This window comes from Lutra lutra, chromosome 6, assembly GCF_902655055.1.
Source record: "Lutra lutra chromosome 6, mLutLut1.2, whole genome shotgun sequence".
NCBI lineage: Eukaryota > Metazoa > Chordata > Mammalia > Carnivora > Mustelidae > Lutra > Lutra lutra.
Window position 1 is genome coordinate 137227319 of NC_062283.1, and position 17438 is coordinate 137244756.

Sequence of the window (17438 nt, forward strand, 5' to 3'; positions counted from 1 at the left end):
AATAACAGAGTCACGTGTCCTAACAACACCGAGCAATCACTTAGGGCTTTGAGAGCTTTGAAAAAACCTCAACTAAATAATTACAAACATAAAATTAAAGATTGAAATTACAGAGATGAATATTTGATGGCCAGCCCTTCTTTTCAATTGTAAAGCATTTCCCACTTCCCATACATGGAAGTAATCCCACAGGGCTTACTTCTCTATTTATTAAAATGTATTCACATAAGAGCAGCATATGGCTGACCTACTACCCTCAGCAGAGTGTCCATTCAGCTATTTTAAGTCATTGGGATAAATAAGATAACCGAGCAAAAGTATCTGGTTGGTAAAAGAAGATAATAAGTGATAAAACCTGAGTCTAGTAGGCATTTGAAATATAGAAGCTATATTCATCCTCATTCCCCCCACCCCATGAGATCTTTTTTGTCTTTGTCAAAATTTAACAGAAGGCCCAGTAAGATAAACCAGGAGGCTGCGCTGAAGCTATTTCGATGTGTGTTTGAGGCCACATGAGGTCTCATACCTGTTTGTCATATGGCGTTAGAATCAAGTGCTATCCATGAAACCTGGAGAATTTTTTATCCTATTTTTGCCTTTGTTTTATGGTTCATCCCTTTGCTTATAAACTCTCAGAATATTTCCCTTCCCTTTTCTTAATTACTGGATTATAGGGCAAACCTAAACATTTGGTAAGAGAGAAGCATGGAAGATCCGTGTGAATAAAACATTATTTCAATTGTTTTATTCTTTTGGATTCCCCGTTATTATATCCTTCCTCTAATCACCAATAATTGAAAATTACATGAATGCCTCCTTATTGGGTAGGTCAACACGTGTCTAGTCTTTGGCTACTCTCTGGTCCCACCACTTTCAATAGCTAAACTTGTAGAAAAATGAGATTGTGGACTACTACCTCTTTCTGAACTGCCCTTGGCTCAACAGTCTTGACAGATTGCCTTCTTCTTCCTTCACTTTCCCAAACCAGCTTTTACTGAGGTCCTTCCTGACTTTTCCATCCCTACGTGTTTTGACTATTTGTCAGGTCTTGTTTTACTTCGCATCTCCGCTGTCCTCGCTCTTGTGGATCACTCCCTCTTGAGATCCTCTCCTCCTTTGTTTCCGACTCCGTCCCGTCCTAGTGTTTTCCCACCTCTGATTCTTCCTTCTTGGTATCCTTTGCAGCCTTTGTATTCTCTCTCCAACTTACTTAGTCCATGTTATTGCTTCCTAGGTCTCCACCTGTGACTCCTTTCCCTTCTTCCTCTACACACTGTGACGCATCTTTTGACAGTTCCAATGCCTCTTTGCTCCACATCTCTCTGTGGCTTTCAGAGATGTGTAACAACTGCTTATTGGATATCGTCACTTGCCTGTGTGTGAGACACCTCAACTCCAGAACTCCCAAGCTGAACTCCTCATGTCATCTCTCCTAACCCCCACTGCACCTCTCCTTGGTTTGCTCAGAACCTGGAATAATTCCTGACTTTTTTCTCCCAATCTCGTCTCTTTCAGTTAACTGATAACCTAGTCTTCAGTCTGATTACTAATCTCCTTCTTAATGTTGTTCAAATTGGTCTTTTTCCCTCCACTCCTATTGTCAGGACTTTAATCTGGTTTTTCTTGAGGTTACCATCACAGCTTCCCAACTGCCCTCTTCTTCTCTCCAGCATCGTATCCTCCTGCATGCTTTCAATTTGACGACAAAGGAATGAAATTCCTAAACCACAAATTTCAAAATATCATTCCCTGTTTATCAACCTATAATGGGTCTCTGCTGTGTTCATCACAGAAGTCTAAATTTCCAAGCTTGGGTCATATGAATGCCCCCTACCACTTTTCAAAAATCAGGCCTCTGTAAAGAAGTGAAACTTCCTTTTTCATGACAATATCTCCCTCAATCTACCCATACTGACTGGAGATTCTCTGCTATGTCACCCATACTGAGTCATTCAAGTGCCTTCTTCCTTGAATGAAACTTTCTTCTTGCGCTTTTGGACACGCTCCTCCTTTTACTGGGAATATTATTTTCCCCTCACCCAAAGGCCTTGCTTTCCCTAACTCCTCTTTATCCTTCATGAGCCAGCCCAGAGTTTCTCTAGGAAGTTGTCCCTGCCCCACCACCCAGCCCAACCCAGCTCCTCACATAGCCATTATCCACACTTCTTTACACATCTGACTTCTCTACTGGACAGAAACTCTTGAAGGGCAGTGACTACGTCTAACTCATCCTGTATGCCCAGTGCCTTTGAACAGATGCTGATCACTGCCTTTGTTAAGCCAATGAATAATCCAGGTGTGGAAGCCAGCCTCCCAAAAGACTCCAACAATCTCGCCTCCTGTAACTCACACCCACAGGTAGCGCCCTCCCACACTGCACCAGGGAAGACGCACCTGTTGTGACTGGATCTACCTAGGGGCATATATGGCAAGGAATTTCATGAGGCCTCTAGCCAACAGCCAGCCGGGCACTGAGGCCATGTAAGCATGGAGGTGGGTTCTCTTAGCCTGGATCAAGTCTTCACCACGGCGGCCCTGACCAAGGGCTGGTCTATATGGGGATTAAGCTCTGAAAGGCTCCTAGAGCTATAGGCTCTTAGCAAAACCCTTCCCAGATTTCAGCTTCTTAGACACTGTGTGAGATAATAAGTGTTTGTTGTTTTCAGCAGTTGTATTTTTTTGAGGGGGGGGTCATTTGTTACACAGCACTGGCTAACAAATAAACTTGGCCAATGAAATACGTGCTTTACCATTTCCACGGCACCTCTGATAATCCCACAGAGTAAATTGCAGTAGCACAGAAAGGATCGCCTGGTGGGGAGCTCCTCCACAGACTCCACCAGCGGATTCTTGTCTAGGATCAGGGAAAATTCAGTCCTGCTTAAGTGTTACATGTCACACTTAGTGTAATCCCCAAGTACATCTTAAAGGCAACCTAATAAAGAGGAAAAAAAATTCTACAAAACTTGGTCTAGAACAAATATCTATTAGCCGAGCACCCAAATATTCTGTTCCAGGCAGGACAGCACGATGGTTAAGCATGTGGAGTTTGTAGTTGGGAAGTCTGGGCTCATACTCAGCTTTGAAACACGTCTTAAACCCTTCATTTTTATGGAATATCCTAAGGGACCCGTTTTCTGTTGAAACAATATGCTTTATGAAGCAGAGTTAAGCATTATTTCTCAAAAAATCATTTTCAAAAATAAATATCGTTCAGGAGGGTAAGAAATTAAAATATTAGTCATCGTTAGGGTTGAGGGTAGGGGTGGACGTGAGGTCAAGGGCAGAGATACTAATCCAGAGGTTGCTACGATCTCCTGGGAAAGAAACGATGAGGACCCTTCTCATTTTGTCTTTCATTCAAACTCAAATGTTCCCTAAACTTTTCCATCTAAATTTCACATAGCCCAAATCCTAAAATTTGACTCAAATCTCTGCCACTAGTCAGTTTAAGAGGATGCAAAATGAATCTTCCAGATCTTAAGGCAAAGCAGCAGTGAGGGAAAAGGCATTATGAAACTCCCCTCCTAGAGACGTGCTTTGGCTCCCAGTGAAACCTCGTTCTGCTCATGTTGGTTCCTCTGACTGGAAAATTCCTGGACTATTATTGCTGTGATTGAGAATCCAAGCCACGTGAAAATAATAGAAAATGGAAGCAGTGCCCTTTGAATCTACTCTGAGTCTCTGTGTTTCGGCCCAGGTTCCACAGCGTTAAATCCACCAGTAGGAGGCATTATCTGGACACAGTTGGGAAACAGTCATTCCTGGGGAATGACATTGTTTCCTTATCTGGCTGAATTCAGTCTGAGAAGGAGGAATGTTTGTTTCTAAGGAAGAAAGAGCTCCACCCCTGGCCACTGCCACAGCTGCTCCCCAGATAAATAAGCAAAGCCATTTCCCTTGGTGTGCCTTCAGCATGGATGCTTTTCAAGGGATTTTAAAATTCTTCTTCAACCAGAAAACTGTTATTGGCTACAGCTTCATGGCTCTGCTGACCCTGGGGAGTGAGCGTCTCTTTTCGCTAGTGGCTTTTAAGTGTCCCTGCAGCACTGAGAACGTGGTCTATGGGCTGGTTTTCCTGTTTGCTCCTGCTTGGGTGTTGCTGATTCTGGGATTCTTTCTGAACAGCAAGTTTTGGAGGCTCTTCACAGGCTGCTGTGTGAATCCCAGGAAAATCTTCGCCAAAGGTCACAGTTGCCGCTTTGTCTATGTCCTCGGCCAGATCGCTCTGAGTTCATTGGTGGCTCCGACAATGTGGCTTTCTGTGGCTCTGCTCAACGGGACGTTTTATGAATGTGCCATGAGCGGGACCAAAAGTTCCAGACTCCTGGGACTGATTTGCAAGGGCAAACCCCAAGAGTGCTGGGATGAACTTCACAAAGTCTCTTGTGGCAAAACCAGCATGACACCCGCGGACAACGAAGAAGTGAAGCTATCCCTTCAAGCCCAGTCGCAGGTAAGGAAGGACAGACTCTCCTTTCTCTCCCAGCAGGAGCTTGAAGGATTCTCTCTTCTCTCGGGGCCTCCTTTCAGGCAGAGCTGAGTCTGAATCCTGCTAGAACATTTTGAAATGAAAGGAAAATTGGAACACAGTGCAGCATGAAGACAATCTCAGGAAAAGCTTTTTAGGCGTTGGTGGTTTGGTAAAATTGCTGATGGGATGGTCTTTCCTATTTCCAAAAAGAAAGTATCTTCTGGGTTATGCATATGTCAATCCTTAAGTGCTTTTAGAACAATCTCTCTGGGTTGACTTGGTAAATAATGCATGGCACTAACTCATAATTGAGTGTTAATGACAGAGCTGTAATTAGAAATCACTGCCTCCTATCAATTATTTATTTTCAAACTGGTTTCTCAGAAAAACACGTGCAGATAGCATTCATCTATTAAAATAGAGCTGAACCAAATGTTTTTCAAAGAGGCACGTAATATAATTACGTGTAGAGATCCCCTCAAATGATTTCTGGCACCTGTTATCTCTGTGTATAAATATTGTCAAGATTGAGAAAAATTTCCTGTGTTACATGGGCGTTGGCAGTCTTTAAATAGCCGTTAGTGAAAAGGGACCGTATTCTCTAGGGAGGTTCCGTCCTCTGCTCTTTTTACCTGCTACAGCTGAAAATGTTCTTATATTACTTGAGCAGCTCAAGTAATGCTTTATTTGGGACACTGTTTTATTGAACAGAGGGAAACCGTAGCTTTACCTAACTGACACCAGGAAGTAGCTTGTCATCCTTCCAGGTACCTGTGCACAAATCCAGATGGGACGCCTTCCCTGGCCTCCGGAAAAGGAGTTCCTCCTCGTGAGTCGTGAGTCGTGGGGTTACAGTCCCCAAACCACAACAGCTAATCAGAGTAGATAAACAGACCCACAATTTGTCAGGAATGCCATTTGTTTCAGGAAAAAAAAGTGCACTGAAAGGAGTATAATTTTTTACTTTTTCAACAAGGACTCGCCTTTTCAACAAGCCATCTGGGCAGTCTGGTTTTAAAATCATACTTTCCGAAGCTGGTCAGCAGAAGAGTCACACCGTACTTTTTACACGAACAGATAAGCTTAAAAATGCCCCCAGACAAAAGCTTTTGTTTAATGCATAAAGCACATCTGAGATAAAAACATGCCAGGATCCCAAACGTCTTCCTTCTTTTGTTGAAGGAAGGTATTAATTCCGAATGTTATGATACAATGAGTGATTTATGATTTATGTCCGCAGGCACCAGACTCTATTCAGTCAGTGCCAGGTCCAAACATTTATCACCGTGTGAGCTTTTCTTCTCTAAACACAGGCATAAGGAAATCATGCACATCCTGTCATCGCTTAGCCCGGGCACACCACCTGTTTACTTTTCAGCAGAATGAGAAGGACCTGGGGCTGATTTCTAGGGGAGGATGCGTGTGGGATGTGGACAAGGGGAGCGGTGCCAACGGCAGGTGCTGACCGCAGTGGTTCAGCCAGGAAGGAGTGACAAACAGTCCAGATCAATAGTTGGGTGTGTGGGTGGGGTGGAAAAAGTGCCCCATCCGTGGCTGGGCCAAGGAAACAAGAAATCCAGCTGGGCAGCTCTCTATTTTAAGCAAGTCGAGAGGACTAGTGGCCAGAGGTTGGTCTTCGAGTTGGCCAGCTTGGGGTTTGAATCCTGAGTTCACCACTTACCACTCTGCGACCCCAAGCTCATGGTTTGACCCCTCTGAGCCCCTGTTTCCTCACAGTTGGGACGATTAACACCTACCTTGGGAGTTTGCTGGAAGGTGTAGAGATGACGGACATACATGGGCGTAAAGCTGCTGGCACACAGTCCGAGTTCTAAATGAATGAGCAAACTGCCGGGTTTGAGAGAGGGGAGTCATGCGGAATGGAACATGCGGAGGGCTGGGGCTGGAGCGTCTACCACGTCTAGCCAGGGTCTCCGTACTGTGAACTGGCGACGAACAAGAGGGCTCAGGGCTCAGCCCTCAGGTGAGAGCATGGTGACGCTGAGATCAGACCAAGATCTGTGGTCGATCAAATAGTATAACTCGAGCAGAACTGGCTCGGATACTGTGGTGAGATGGCCTGCTGGCCCATAGGAGGCCCGGCTGTGTGGAAAGAGGAAGGTAGAAGAGAAGAGAAGGGGAAGATCACAAGTGATTCAAGGTAACTATGGGACTTTCACATGATAGGACCGGTGCCTCATTCATAAATCATGCCACAAAGAACCATGAGTTCAGAAACGCTTTTACATAAATGTCAGTATGTTTGAAAAATAGCAGCACATGATACCAGCTAACGCTTCCTGAATGCATATGTGTGTCTTCATTGTCTTATTTTAATCCCCCAAACTCCCCTCTGAGGTGGGGAACTGCCATTTTACAATTGAGGAAATGAGGCACCCATAGGAAATGAGAACACCTGTAGGGAGGGGAAGGCTGAGATTTAAACCCACCTAGTGCCCGTTCCAGAGTTGGCGTTCGTGGGAGTCTGGGGCCTTCACGATGGCCCCACAGCGTGAGCCCGCATGTGGGAACTCCGGATTTAAAGCATCAGGGCTTGTTGGTAGTTCTGTTATGGTCGTAATGGGCTCATTTGCAGATTATTGCTTCTATTTTCAAATAGGCCCATTTGCTGAGAAATACCAAGAGTCACTTAATGAAAATGTCAAGAGAGACTGTGAAAGGGCTCTGTTAGTTGTCCAAATAGGAGATTAATTCCAATTTTGACAAATATAATTAAGAACAACAAGGAAGTTTAGAAGGTCAGTTGAGCTATTTAGAGTTCTGCTCTTAAAATTCAGGAAAAAAAAAAAGCGGGTTGAACCAGTTTGTACTCAGAAAGGAATTTTTTTCCCCAATTACCAAAATTCAGAACCAACTATCCTGAAGGTTTAGAATGACTCTAATTTTTTTTTCCCTTGGCTTTTTTGAGGCCTTTCAATTCTTCTAGCTTCAGTTTCCCCTTTGTATTATGTCTCTCTCACTTTATCATGGATGGTCACTCATGGGATTTCTCTCAGAGAGGATCTGTTTTTCTCCGCAAACAAAGTAATATGGAAAAATCGGTCACTAGCCATGAACATGTACTTACCAATGCTGACAGCTCCGGGCTGAGGAAATGCTCATTTCCTCCAATGATCATATTCACTCATGCATGGAATTATTTCCTTTAACAATTAATACTCTTTCAGGGGGTGGTTTAGCTGATTCTTGGATAATTTATATTTTTGCTCTTTTCCATTTGTCTGCCTTCTGGTTATTTCTTTGCATACCAGCAGTGGTGGGTGGGATGAATGATAGGGATTAGGTAAACCTGCACTTTCCTTTGATCATTAAACAAGAATGATTAAAAAATGAATATGAAGGACTTCCACTGAGATAGCGGCAATGACTGTGGTATTAACTGGGTCATATGCTGACCAGTAACACCATCTGTGCTCCCTGAGAAGTGGCTGTGCTTTTGCACATCCTCAAGATCTTTCTTTCTTAGATTCTAGGTTGGTTCATCATTTGTTCGGCATCTTTCTTCTCTCTGCTCACCACTTGTTGTGCTCGCTGCCGATCTAAAGTTAGCTACCTTCAGCTGAGTTTTTGGAAGACGTATACACAAAAGGAGAAGGAGCAGTTGGAAAATACATTCCTGGAATACGCCAACAAGCTGAGTGAGAGAAACGTGAAATGCTTTTTTGAAAAAAAGAGGCCAGATGTCTTACCCATGCCAACCTTTGCAGCCTGGGAGGCGGCTTCCAAGCTCCATTCTTTCCACCAAAGCCAGCAGCATTACAGCACCCTGCATAGGGTGGTGGAGGATGGCCTGGACCTTGGCCCTGAGGACGATGAGACCACAATGGTGCTTGTGGGTACTGCCCACAGCGTGTAGCGCATCCACGGCCGCGGACTCATGGTGTTCAGCGGTACATTCATTCTGACATTTTTGCTGCATCACTAGCGACCACTGTGTCTCTGTGTTTTCTCATGGTATTTCCTTGAGGACAAGAACCCGAAGGGAAGAGATTTGCAGCTCCCAAGGGCAGGCAGTGTCTGGATGTGCTGAAACGGATGCAGAGTGTGTGGTCAAGGATGGTGAAGAAGGTGCTCTTCCACTGATGTGGCTTGGGGTTCAGTGGCTTCAGGTTCTTGTTTTTTTTTTTTTTTATAAATTTTGTTTATTCATTTGATAAAGAAAGAGAGAGCATGCGTGCAGTGGGGGAGTGAGGGGCAGAAGGGGAGAGGGAGAAGTAGACTCTCCATTGAGCGGGCCCAATGATGACTCAGGGCTTGATCCCAGGATGCCAGGATCATGACCTGAGCCAAAGGCAGATGCTTCATGGACTGAGCCACCCAGGCATCCCCAGTGGCTTCAAGTTCTAAGATTTTATGGTTTGACAGTGGGACTCATGCCAGAAGTTCAGCCACTTTATGTAAATATTGGTTGTGGCATCTGGGGGCAAAAGTGGTAACTTGGGAGTAAGTACAAGACTCTTCACAGACGGCCGTAGACAGTGGGATCTGCGGTGTAGTCAGAGGAAATCCTTGTCCTGCAAATCTATTCTACTGCCTTTCAAGGACATATGAAATTCTACCATTTGGAATTCATTTCCTTGGAATCTGAAGTCAGCAGTTCTCAAGAATAACACATTGAAAGTATATGATGCCTAAAATTCAGAGCTTTTCACATGATTCCACTGTGCACTGAAAGTATGTCCCTACAGGCAGGGCCATATTATGGCTTTTGGGGGCCCTAGGAACTTCTGCCTTCATGGACCCCTTTCTACATTAAAACACGCACACACATTTATGAATGTGTTAATAGAAAGACAAGTACATTAATAGTATATACTAAAACATTTTTCAACCCAAAAGTTCACTTATTTTCTTCTGATTTTAAAAGAAATTAAAAACACTTTCATGAGCCCCTAAAAGTATCACGGGCCCTAGGCATAGTACCTACTATGACGAATGGGTAAGTTGGCCCTGACTAGATGTTTGGGGAAACTGTCAAGGCAATGCTAGTGTAGAACTGTTCTGCAGTTTTATGTTTATCAGAAATAATGCAATTTTTGCGTATTCTATTATGTAATATACCCATGTTAGTTTAAATATAGATATATACACATATGTATGGACATATACATATATGTATGGGGGGGTCCAAGGTTATATATATATACACATATATGTATAGCTTAAATCTACACATATTTACTAACATATACATTAGTTTAAATCTATACATATATATGTATTTAATATATGTATATATTATATATATGTATATGTTTATGTTTAAGTTCCCCCCGTATCTCTTAGCAGAACTAATGTGTAAGGAAGAGACACTATATCTTACGCTATGGCTCACACCTTATATCACAAAGAGTCCTGGCCCCCTAGCTGGTGAATCTGGGGAATGAACCTTTATGACCATGGACCTTATCCCCAGTTGAAGAAAGGACCGTAAACGTATTAAGACCCAGAATACATCCTTGGGAACTTAAAGCAGGCTCAGGTGTGTGTGTGTGTGTGTTTAGGTGGGACAGTGGAAGGTAGAGGATGGAAAGTGGCAATCTATTTGCAATCTATTTGGTATATTACTTGGATTTTAAACATGGTGTGTGATTAATATTTAACAACTGGCTGTTTAAAAAATCCCGGTTCGAACTGTTTGCCAATTTCTATGGCACAGATTCAAGTTACCCCGGTGAGGTCACTGAAGGCAGAGGGAGGAAGAGATGCCAACCACAGGCTCCCTTGAGCCTTTCAAAGAAGCTCATAAAACTAGCTTTTTTTTTTTTTTCTCATTTACATTGATTCTAACCAACCAACTTCACTGCATCTTTGGTGCATCTGGGTTTCACTTTAATAAAACCTAACCATGGTAACGCAGCTCATCAGATCCAATGGAAAGATGGAGTCTTATCCTTTGCCCCTTGAATCTGGCCTTCCTCAACCAACAGCCTCTGGCAGAGTGAAGCCAGACTGTGCAAGTGTTGCAGCTTGTGCCTTATTTCTGGCAATGCTCGGTCTGGCAGAAGCCAGCCGCCATCCAAGAAGTCTTATTACCCTGAAAGCTCCAAGTTCTGAAGAAGGCCAAGCTAACCAGGAAAGAGAGACAGAGAGAGGGAGAAGCCTGGTCAGCCCAGCTGTCCCAGTCGTTCTAGCTTAGATGCCAGATGCATCAGTGAAGAAGTCATCCCAGCCGGTCTCAGTAGACATGACATAGAGAAGAACCAGAGAACGGAACCAACAGACAGAAAAAAGATCACAGGTCTTTGGTCCTAGTGGATCCCTTCCAACCATCCAGACTTTTGAGCTGCCCCTTCAGAGGCCGCAGACATTGCAGGGCACTGCCTTTGTGTCTTGCCTAAATCCCAGGCCCAGGAAATCGTGAGCTCAAATAAATGTTGATTGTTTTAAACCACCAAATTTGGGGACACCAGGAATCAATAGATAGCCTAAACCTAATTCCGGAAAATCAGAATTTATTAAGGGAGAGAAAGTGGAGGCGAATCAAATTTAGACATAGATTTATACAAAGATTCTCTTCATGCATAAGCTTTTCCCTAATTTGTTAATCTAGATTCCATTTAACAGTATATCCTCAATGGCACAATTTAACAGATGCCAGATAGGTGTCTCTCCAAAACTGTTCCACCAAAGCCCGAGATTAATTTCCAATTACTTCTGGCTGAATTCGTTGTGAGAGGAACACACTTCTGTGGGTTAAATTCTGTTTAAAATAAACATACCACTGAGAGAAGTAACATATGATTTGTCATTAATACCTAGAACAAAACGGGAGCGGAGGGGACAGGATGAGTTGGCCTTGAGTGAACTAGAAACAGATTGTTCCTCTAGTCTCGCTCCTCCAAGTGTTGTCTCAGACCATCAGCACCATGAGGGAGGTGGCCAGCCAGGCAGAATCAGACCCCATCCCAGACCTGTTGAATCAAGTCTTCACTCTGACAGGATCTTAGGTGATTCCTACACAACTTAAATTTTAGAAACGCTAGAGCCGTAGTTCTCAAACTTGTAGCTCATGTCAGAATCCTCCAGAGGATTTGTTAACATGGAGACTGCTGAGACCAGAGTGTCTGATTTGGTAGGTCTGGGGTGAGGCAAGAGAATTTGCATTTGTAACCGAGTTCTCAGTGGATGCTCATGCTCTTGGCCCAGAGACCACACCTTGAGGCTGCTCGAAAGCATAAAGAGGCCATGCTTGGGAAGGCAGGCTAGATGAGATTCAGAACCTTGGGTCCCACTCAGAGCTCCTGAATTAGACACCTCGGTTATGATGTTATCAACCTGTCTGGGAACACGGGATGCCCTTCCATTTCTTTTCCATTTATTCAAAGCTACCCTTTGTCCTTCAGAAATAGTTTAAAGTTTTCCTCACACAAGTTTTGTAACTTTTCTGTATTTCTAGGCATTCTTCTTTTCTGTTCTACTCCATGGTTTCTTTTTCCCATGGTATCTTCTAAGTCGTGCTTAGTCGAGTACATGAAAAAGCTATTTCTTTATGCATATCATGATTTGATTCTTTGTAGTGCTCTTCAGAATTAGAAAATAACCATTGTGCTACCCCTACGGACATAATGGACCTACGCAAGAAATAACAAATTCTCAGCTCCTAGGGGAAAGCACAGTGGGAAGCAGCCCACACCACTTGAAGCCACTCATGTTCTTTAGCGTCGCTAAAAATGGGACGGCCAGAGGTTCCGTGCCTCCCTATGCTGCACAGTGCAAGAGCAAGTCCCCAGGATCACCTGTCAAATGTGTCCTGAAAAATTTGGTCTGAATCAAATCGAGTATTGAGACCCAATTACTGCTTTGTAGGAGATACAGGCCAAAGGGAACAAGTTAATGAGGAAGCGACCAAGTAAATCGATGATACAGGACATTCTGTGTGACACACGACACAGTCTTCTATAGACCGATGGCATGAAAAATGGGGAAAAAAAGAGACGGGAGAGACATAAGAACAAAAGCAACACATGAGCCGTGTGTGTGGACTGTTTCATACAGCCGGCTCTAACAGGATGGCTTTGTGATATTTAGGGGAAGATGAATGAGTATTAAATGGGTGTTAGATGATTTCGGGGAATTATTTATAATAATATTACAAATTAAACACATGTATAGAAAATATATACCATGTTATGTATAATAGTGGCATGGCAGTTTATATTTTTTAAAAAGTCCCTTCCAGTTACAGATGCATATTGTTTCTGTGTAAATTAACATATTGTTTAGAATCTTCTTTAAGGACACCTGGGTGGCTCAGTCCGTTAAACATCTGCCTTCAGCTCAGGTCATGATCTCTGGGTCCTGGGATCAGAGTCCCACATCAGGATCCTCGCTAAAGTGGGAGTCTGCTTCTCCCTCTGCCCCTCCCCCTACTTGTGCTCACTCTCTCTCTCTTTCAAATAAATAGATAAAATCTTAAAGAAAAAGAATGTTCTTTATAATATTTCAGCACAGAGGTGCCCGGGTGGCTCAGGCCATTAAGCATCTGCCTTCCCCTCAGGTCCTGGGATCAAGCCCCAAGTTGGGCTCCCTGCTCAGTGAGGAGTCTGCTTCTCCCTGGGCCCCTCCCCCTCACTTGCACGCGCACTCTCTCTCTCTCTCTGATATAAAGAAATAAAATCTTAAAAAAATAAAATATTTCAGCACAAAAAAGGGGGGTAGCTGAAAGATGATACGAGAAATGGCAAAGATGGATACTTATTGAACCTGGGTAGGTAGTACGTGGGATTTATAAAACGTGCTCTTTACATTTGTGTATGCTTGCAAATTTTCATGAGAGTTATGCGATGAAATAAATGCTATGCTCACCTCAGTTCTTCTGCTGAGGAGTTGTCAGTCAGCTCCTGCTTGCCTGGTTGGATCCTCTAGTATCATTCTCAGCAAAGGTTCTCAGGAATACTATTCCCTGAATTCTTAGTCACATGTTGGCGTGTTCTCTACTTGAAGGACAGCTTAGCTGGTTTACACTTTCTCTACTTGAGTGTATTTTACGTGTTAGTCCGTTTTCTGTTGTTACTGGATGTTGCTGAGGAAAAATCCAGTGCCATCCTGATTTATTTCTAGCATAATGTTTTTGCTTGTATTTTCACTTTCTTTTTTTTTTTAATATTTATTATTTATTTGAGAGAAAGAGAATGCAAGAGAGCATGAGCGGGGGTAGGAGAGTTGGGGGGAGGGGCAAAGGGAGAAGGAGAAGCAGACTGACCCCTAGTGCTAGGCTCTATCCCAGGACCTTGAGATCAAGTGTGTCAAGGCAGGCACACTTAACCAACTGAGCCACCCAGGAAAACCTGTAGTTTCACATCTTTAAAGTATTTAAAGTCCAATACTGTTACTAGATTGGCCTTCAGGTAGGTCTCTTGGATCACCTTTCCCTGCTCCAAGTTACATTCTTTCATTGTGGAGAAACATTTTCTCTTGTTTTAAGAAACTGGGATTTGTAAATTTCCTCTTCTTCTCCTTGTTGCATCATATGATTTTCAAGAAACTTCACGGTTTGGGATTCAGAGCTAAGCCACTGCTGTGCTCTTACTGGAATTTCATTAATTTAAAAATTTTTAACAACTAAATTAATCTTGTGGTCTTGATTCTTATTTCATCTATTCCTACCTTCTCCCTTCCCTCTGCCTACCTCTAGAACAGAAGAGTCACTACTTTTTGACATTTGTAGCCCCTGACCTATGAGGTAAATAGCAAAGAGCAGGGGACCCACATATGGACCTTGTCTATGGTAGCTGCAAGGGTGAAGACTTCCCTTTGTGTGTGGTTGTGGTCTTGATTGTTACCGTATATTTAACCCAATCCCATCATTGCCCAAAGTTCCCAAGGGAGCCTAGACTGCCTTGAGGTGCTGACGAAAGAAATGATCTGGCTCTGGTTCTAATCATTATAACCGTGGTTTCTGACTAAACCTTAATGAAGCCCAAAATGTGTCCTGGGACACAGCGAGATTTTCAGAGAGACAAAGAACAAGCTGAGCTACGGAAGCTGGAGCCTGAGCATGGAGGGAAGCTCCAGAAAGAAACGTTCAAGCAAGAGATGTAGTGGGGCTTTGCAATGACACCTATTTGAGCAGGATTTTGATCAAGAGCATTGACTTAGTTTAATCCCTTTCAGAATTGGAACATATTTATTACAAATATAAAATGTCCTATTTGAGTCTGGAAGGAAATCTATTTTTAGGCAGCTTCAATAATATTTTCTTTTTCTTTTCTTTTTTTTTAAAAGATTTTATTTATTATTTATTTGACAGAGAGAGAGAGAGCACAGAGACAGAAGCCACCCCCCCACCCCCAATGTGGGACTTGATCCCAGGACCCTGAGGTCATGACCTGAGCAGAAGGCAGACACTTAACAGAATGAGGCCCCCCTCAAATAATATTTTCACTGTTCAGTTGGTTAAGGTTGAGTTATGCAGAAAGAACACTTAGCAGCCGTAAGAGAGATCATATTCTAAATTTTGCTCTTCCACTAAAGAGGGAAGGCAGAATTAATGTTTATTGACGACCTATTATGCGACAGATACTTTACATCTGGTTTATATTTAAAATTTCTCAAACATACTGGGGAGGAGGGATTATTGTTTCTATTTTTATGAAGAACACTGAAGTTCAAACAGGTCAAGGTTAAGCTGCAGGTAAGAGAATAGAGTCTAAATTTGGACCTGGGTTCGTCTGATCTCTTAGCTTCCACCCCAGAAATGTTGTCTTATGTTGGTGTCTTCTCAAGTAATTATTTAACTTTTAACAACATGTTTCCTCGTTGTTAAAATCGGAGCGTTGGATGAGGACATCTCCAAGTTTCAACTCTGTTGCCCTAAATCTTATATCAGTAGCACATGAATTCCATCATGAGCTTCTTGGGGCACTCCTGGGAATTAATGGATAGCTTGAACGTTCCTGGCCTCTTTCCCATTCGGCACAGATTTTCCACCTTGGGTTTCTAAATTACTTGCAATAGTTGTGCTCAAACTATGCTTCTAGTTCCCTGTATCAATAAGGCCAACTTCCCAATATTTTCTTTAATAAAAACTATACTTGATAAAGAAGGGATTTCAGCACTGGGAAGTTCACAAAAGATCTGGAGTAGTCTCTAGACTTTAATTTTTATATCGTTCGAGCCCATCTTTCTGTCTGTGCATATGACAAACCACCTTTTTACGGTTTCAGATTTCCGGACCCTACAGCCATACCCATGCTAGAGAAAAATCTTTAACAGTTTTACATTGTAATGAAAACTGAGATGAAAATGGGAGGAAATGAATTAATTATTTTGTGTAATCACATTCTCTAGATCATCTACAGGAATAGGATTAAGTAAGGAAACTATGAACTCTGGTGATATGAGTAATTCTGCTTAAGAATGATACTTCAAAATAAATACATCTCTGGGCAGAGTACATAACCCATGAAATAGTTACTAGTTGCACTATAACAACACTTTATTCCTATATATATTTTTAAAGATTTTATTTATTTGAGAGAGAGAGAGAGAAAGAGAGAACACGAGACAGGGAGAGGGTCAGAGGGAGACGCAGACTCCATGCTGAGCAGGGAGCCCAATGTGGGACTGGATTCTGGGACTCCAGGATCATGACCTGAGCCAAAGGCAGTCGCTTAACCAACTGAGCCCTATTCCTAGATTTTAACACGAATGGATGTGCGTCAGCATTAATAATGATTGCTGTTGTATCAACAGAACAAGCTTCTTTCTCCCAGGGTTTTTGTTTTGTTTTGTTTTCTGGCATCTGAATTGTGGGAGGAAACATGAGGGAAAGTAATTAGGGTTTAAAAAAACTTGTTTCCCTAAACACCTGGCTAACTAGGAATGGGTCTCACTGACCCTAGGAAATAAGCAGTTAAAATATGGAAACATATTTTAACTGCATATATATATAGTCACAAACCTGTGTTTGATCATTTTCCTCCTACTTTGGAGTGATGTCCTAGAACACCCAGCTTCTCTTCCTACCTCCATCCCAAGAGGTAAGCTAGTCATCCCAACCACTGGTGGGGTGGGCTTTGTTTCAATCAACACTGTCCATTTTTTTTTTCCAATGATATTTTATTTTATTTGAAACACTTAAAGAGACAAAAGGAGAGGCAGCTCTGGAAGGATTGGGACTGAGAGTCTGGAGAGGAGCAGCCTTCACGTAGTGCCCCTGCCTTTCCAGCAATCACCCTGAAGCACCAACCCAGGAACAGAGTTTGCAAACTCTTGCTCTAAAGCAGAGGGGCCCACGAAGATCGCTTGGGAGCATTTTATTTATTTAATTTTATTTTTTTTTAAGATTTTATTTATTTATTTAACAGACAGAGATCACAAGTAGGCAGAGAAGCAGGCAGAGAGAGAGGAAGGGAAGCAGGTTCCCCGCTGAGCAGAGAGCCCGATGTGGGGCTCGATTCCAGGACCCTGGGATCATGACCTGAGCCGAAGGCAGAGGCTTTAACCCACTGAGCCACCCAGGCGCCCACGCTTGGGAGCATTTTAAAAGTTGTGATGCCTGGGTCTTATTTCCAGAGACCATCACTCAGCAGGGCAAACGTAGGGCCTGGGCATCTGGATTTTATTTTATTTATTTATTTATTTTAAAGCTCTAAGTGATTCTATGGAACAGTAAGAATTGAGAACCATTACCCTGGAGCATCACAGAGAGGTCAGGGGAAGTTTGAACAAAATCTTCCGACATGCATTAAGAATACTGAGCAGGGAGGCCCCAGAGTGTCTGTCTTCCTGATGTGTCTCTGAACCCTTAGGCCCAGATGTACCTCTTCAGCCTTTGGGCTCTGATTCTCCCAGAGTATTCCCTCGGCCGTATTCATCTCCTGGGAAGGAATTCCCTTGTAAATAGTTACAGCGACGAGATGCTCCCAACCTTATTGCTGTTTTCAATGTACACACTTCTGTTTGTTTTTAACTCAGGCTCTCATGAATTTCAACCAAA

The 17438-nt window shown here is 42.9% G+C and overlaps 2 protein-coding genes across 2 annotated transcripts in view; one reads left to right on the top strand and one right to left on the bottom strand.

The window, feature by feature from the left end:
* TRAPPC3L (trafficking protein particle complex subunit 3L) overlaps positions 1-17438 on the bottom strand; it is a 34776-nt gene that overhangs the window by 570 nt on the left and 16768 nt on the right. The window contains 2 exon segments of the mRNA XM_047732024.1: positions 2751-2884; positions 2887-2935. Coding sequence (XP_047587980.1) covers positions 2751-2884; positions 2887-2935 — 183 coding nt within the window.
* Positions 3825-11666, top strand: CALHM5 (calcium homeostasis modulator family member 5). Its single transcript, XM_047734496.1, has 2 exons — positions 3825-4456; positions 7962-11666. Exons 1-2 carry the CDS (start codon positions 3917-3919, stop codon positions 8349-8351), a joined length of 930 nt encoding a protein of 309 aa, XP_047590452.1. The 5' UTR covers positions 3825-3916; the 3' UTR covers positions 8352-11666.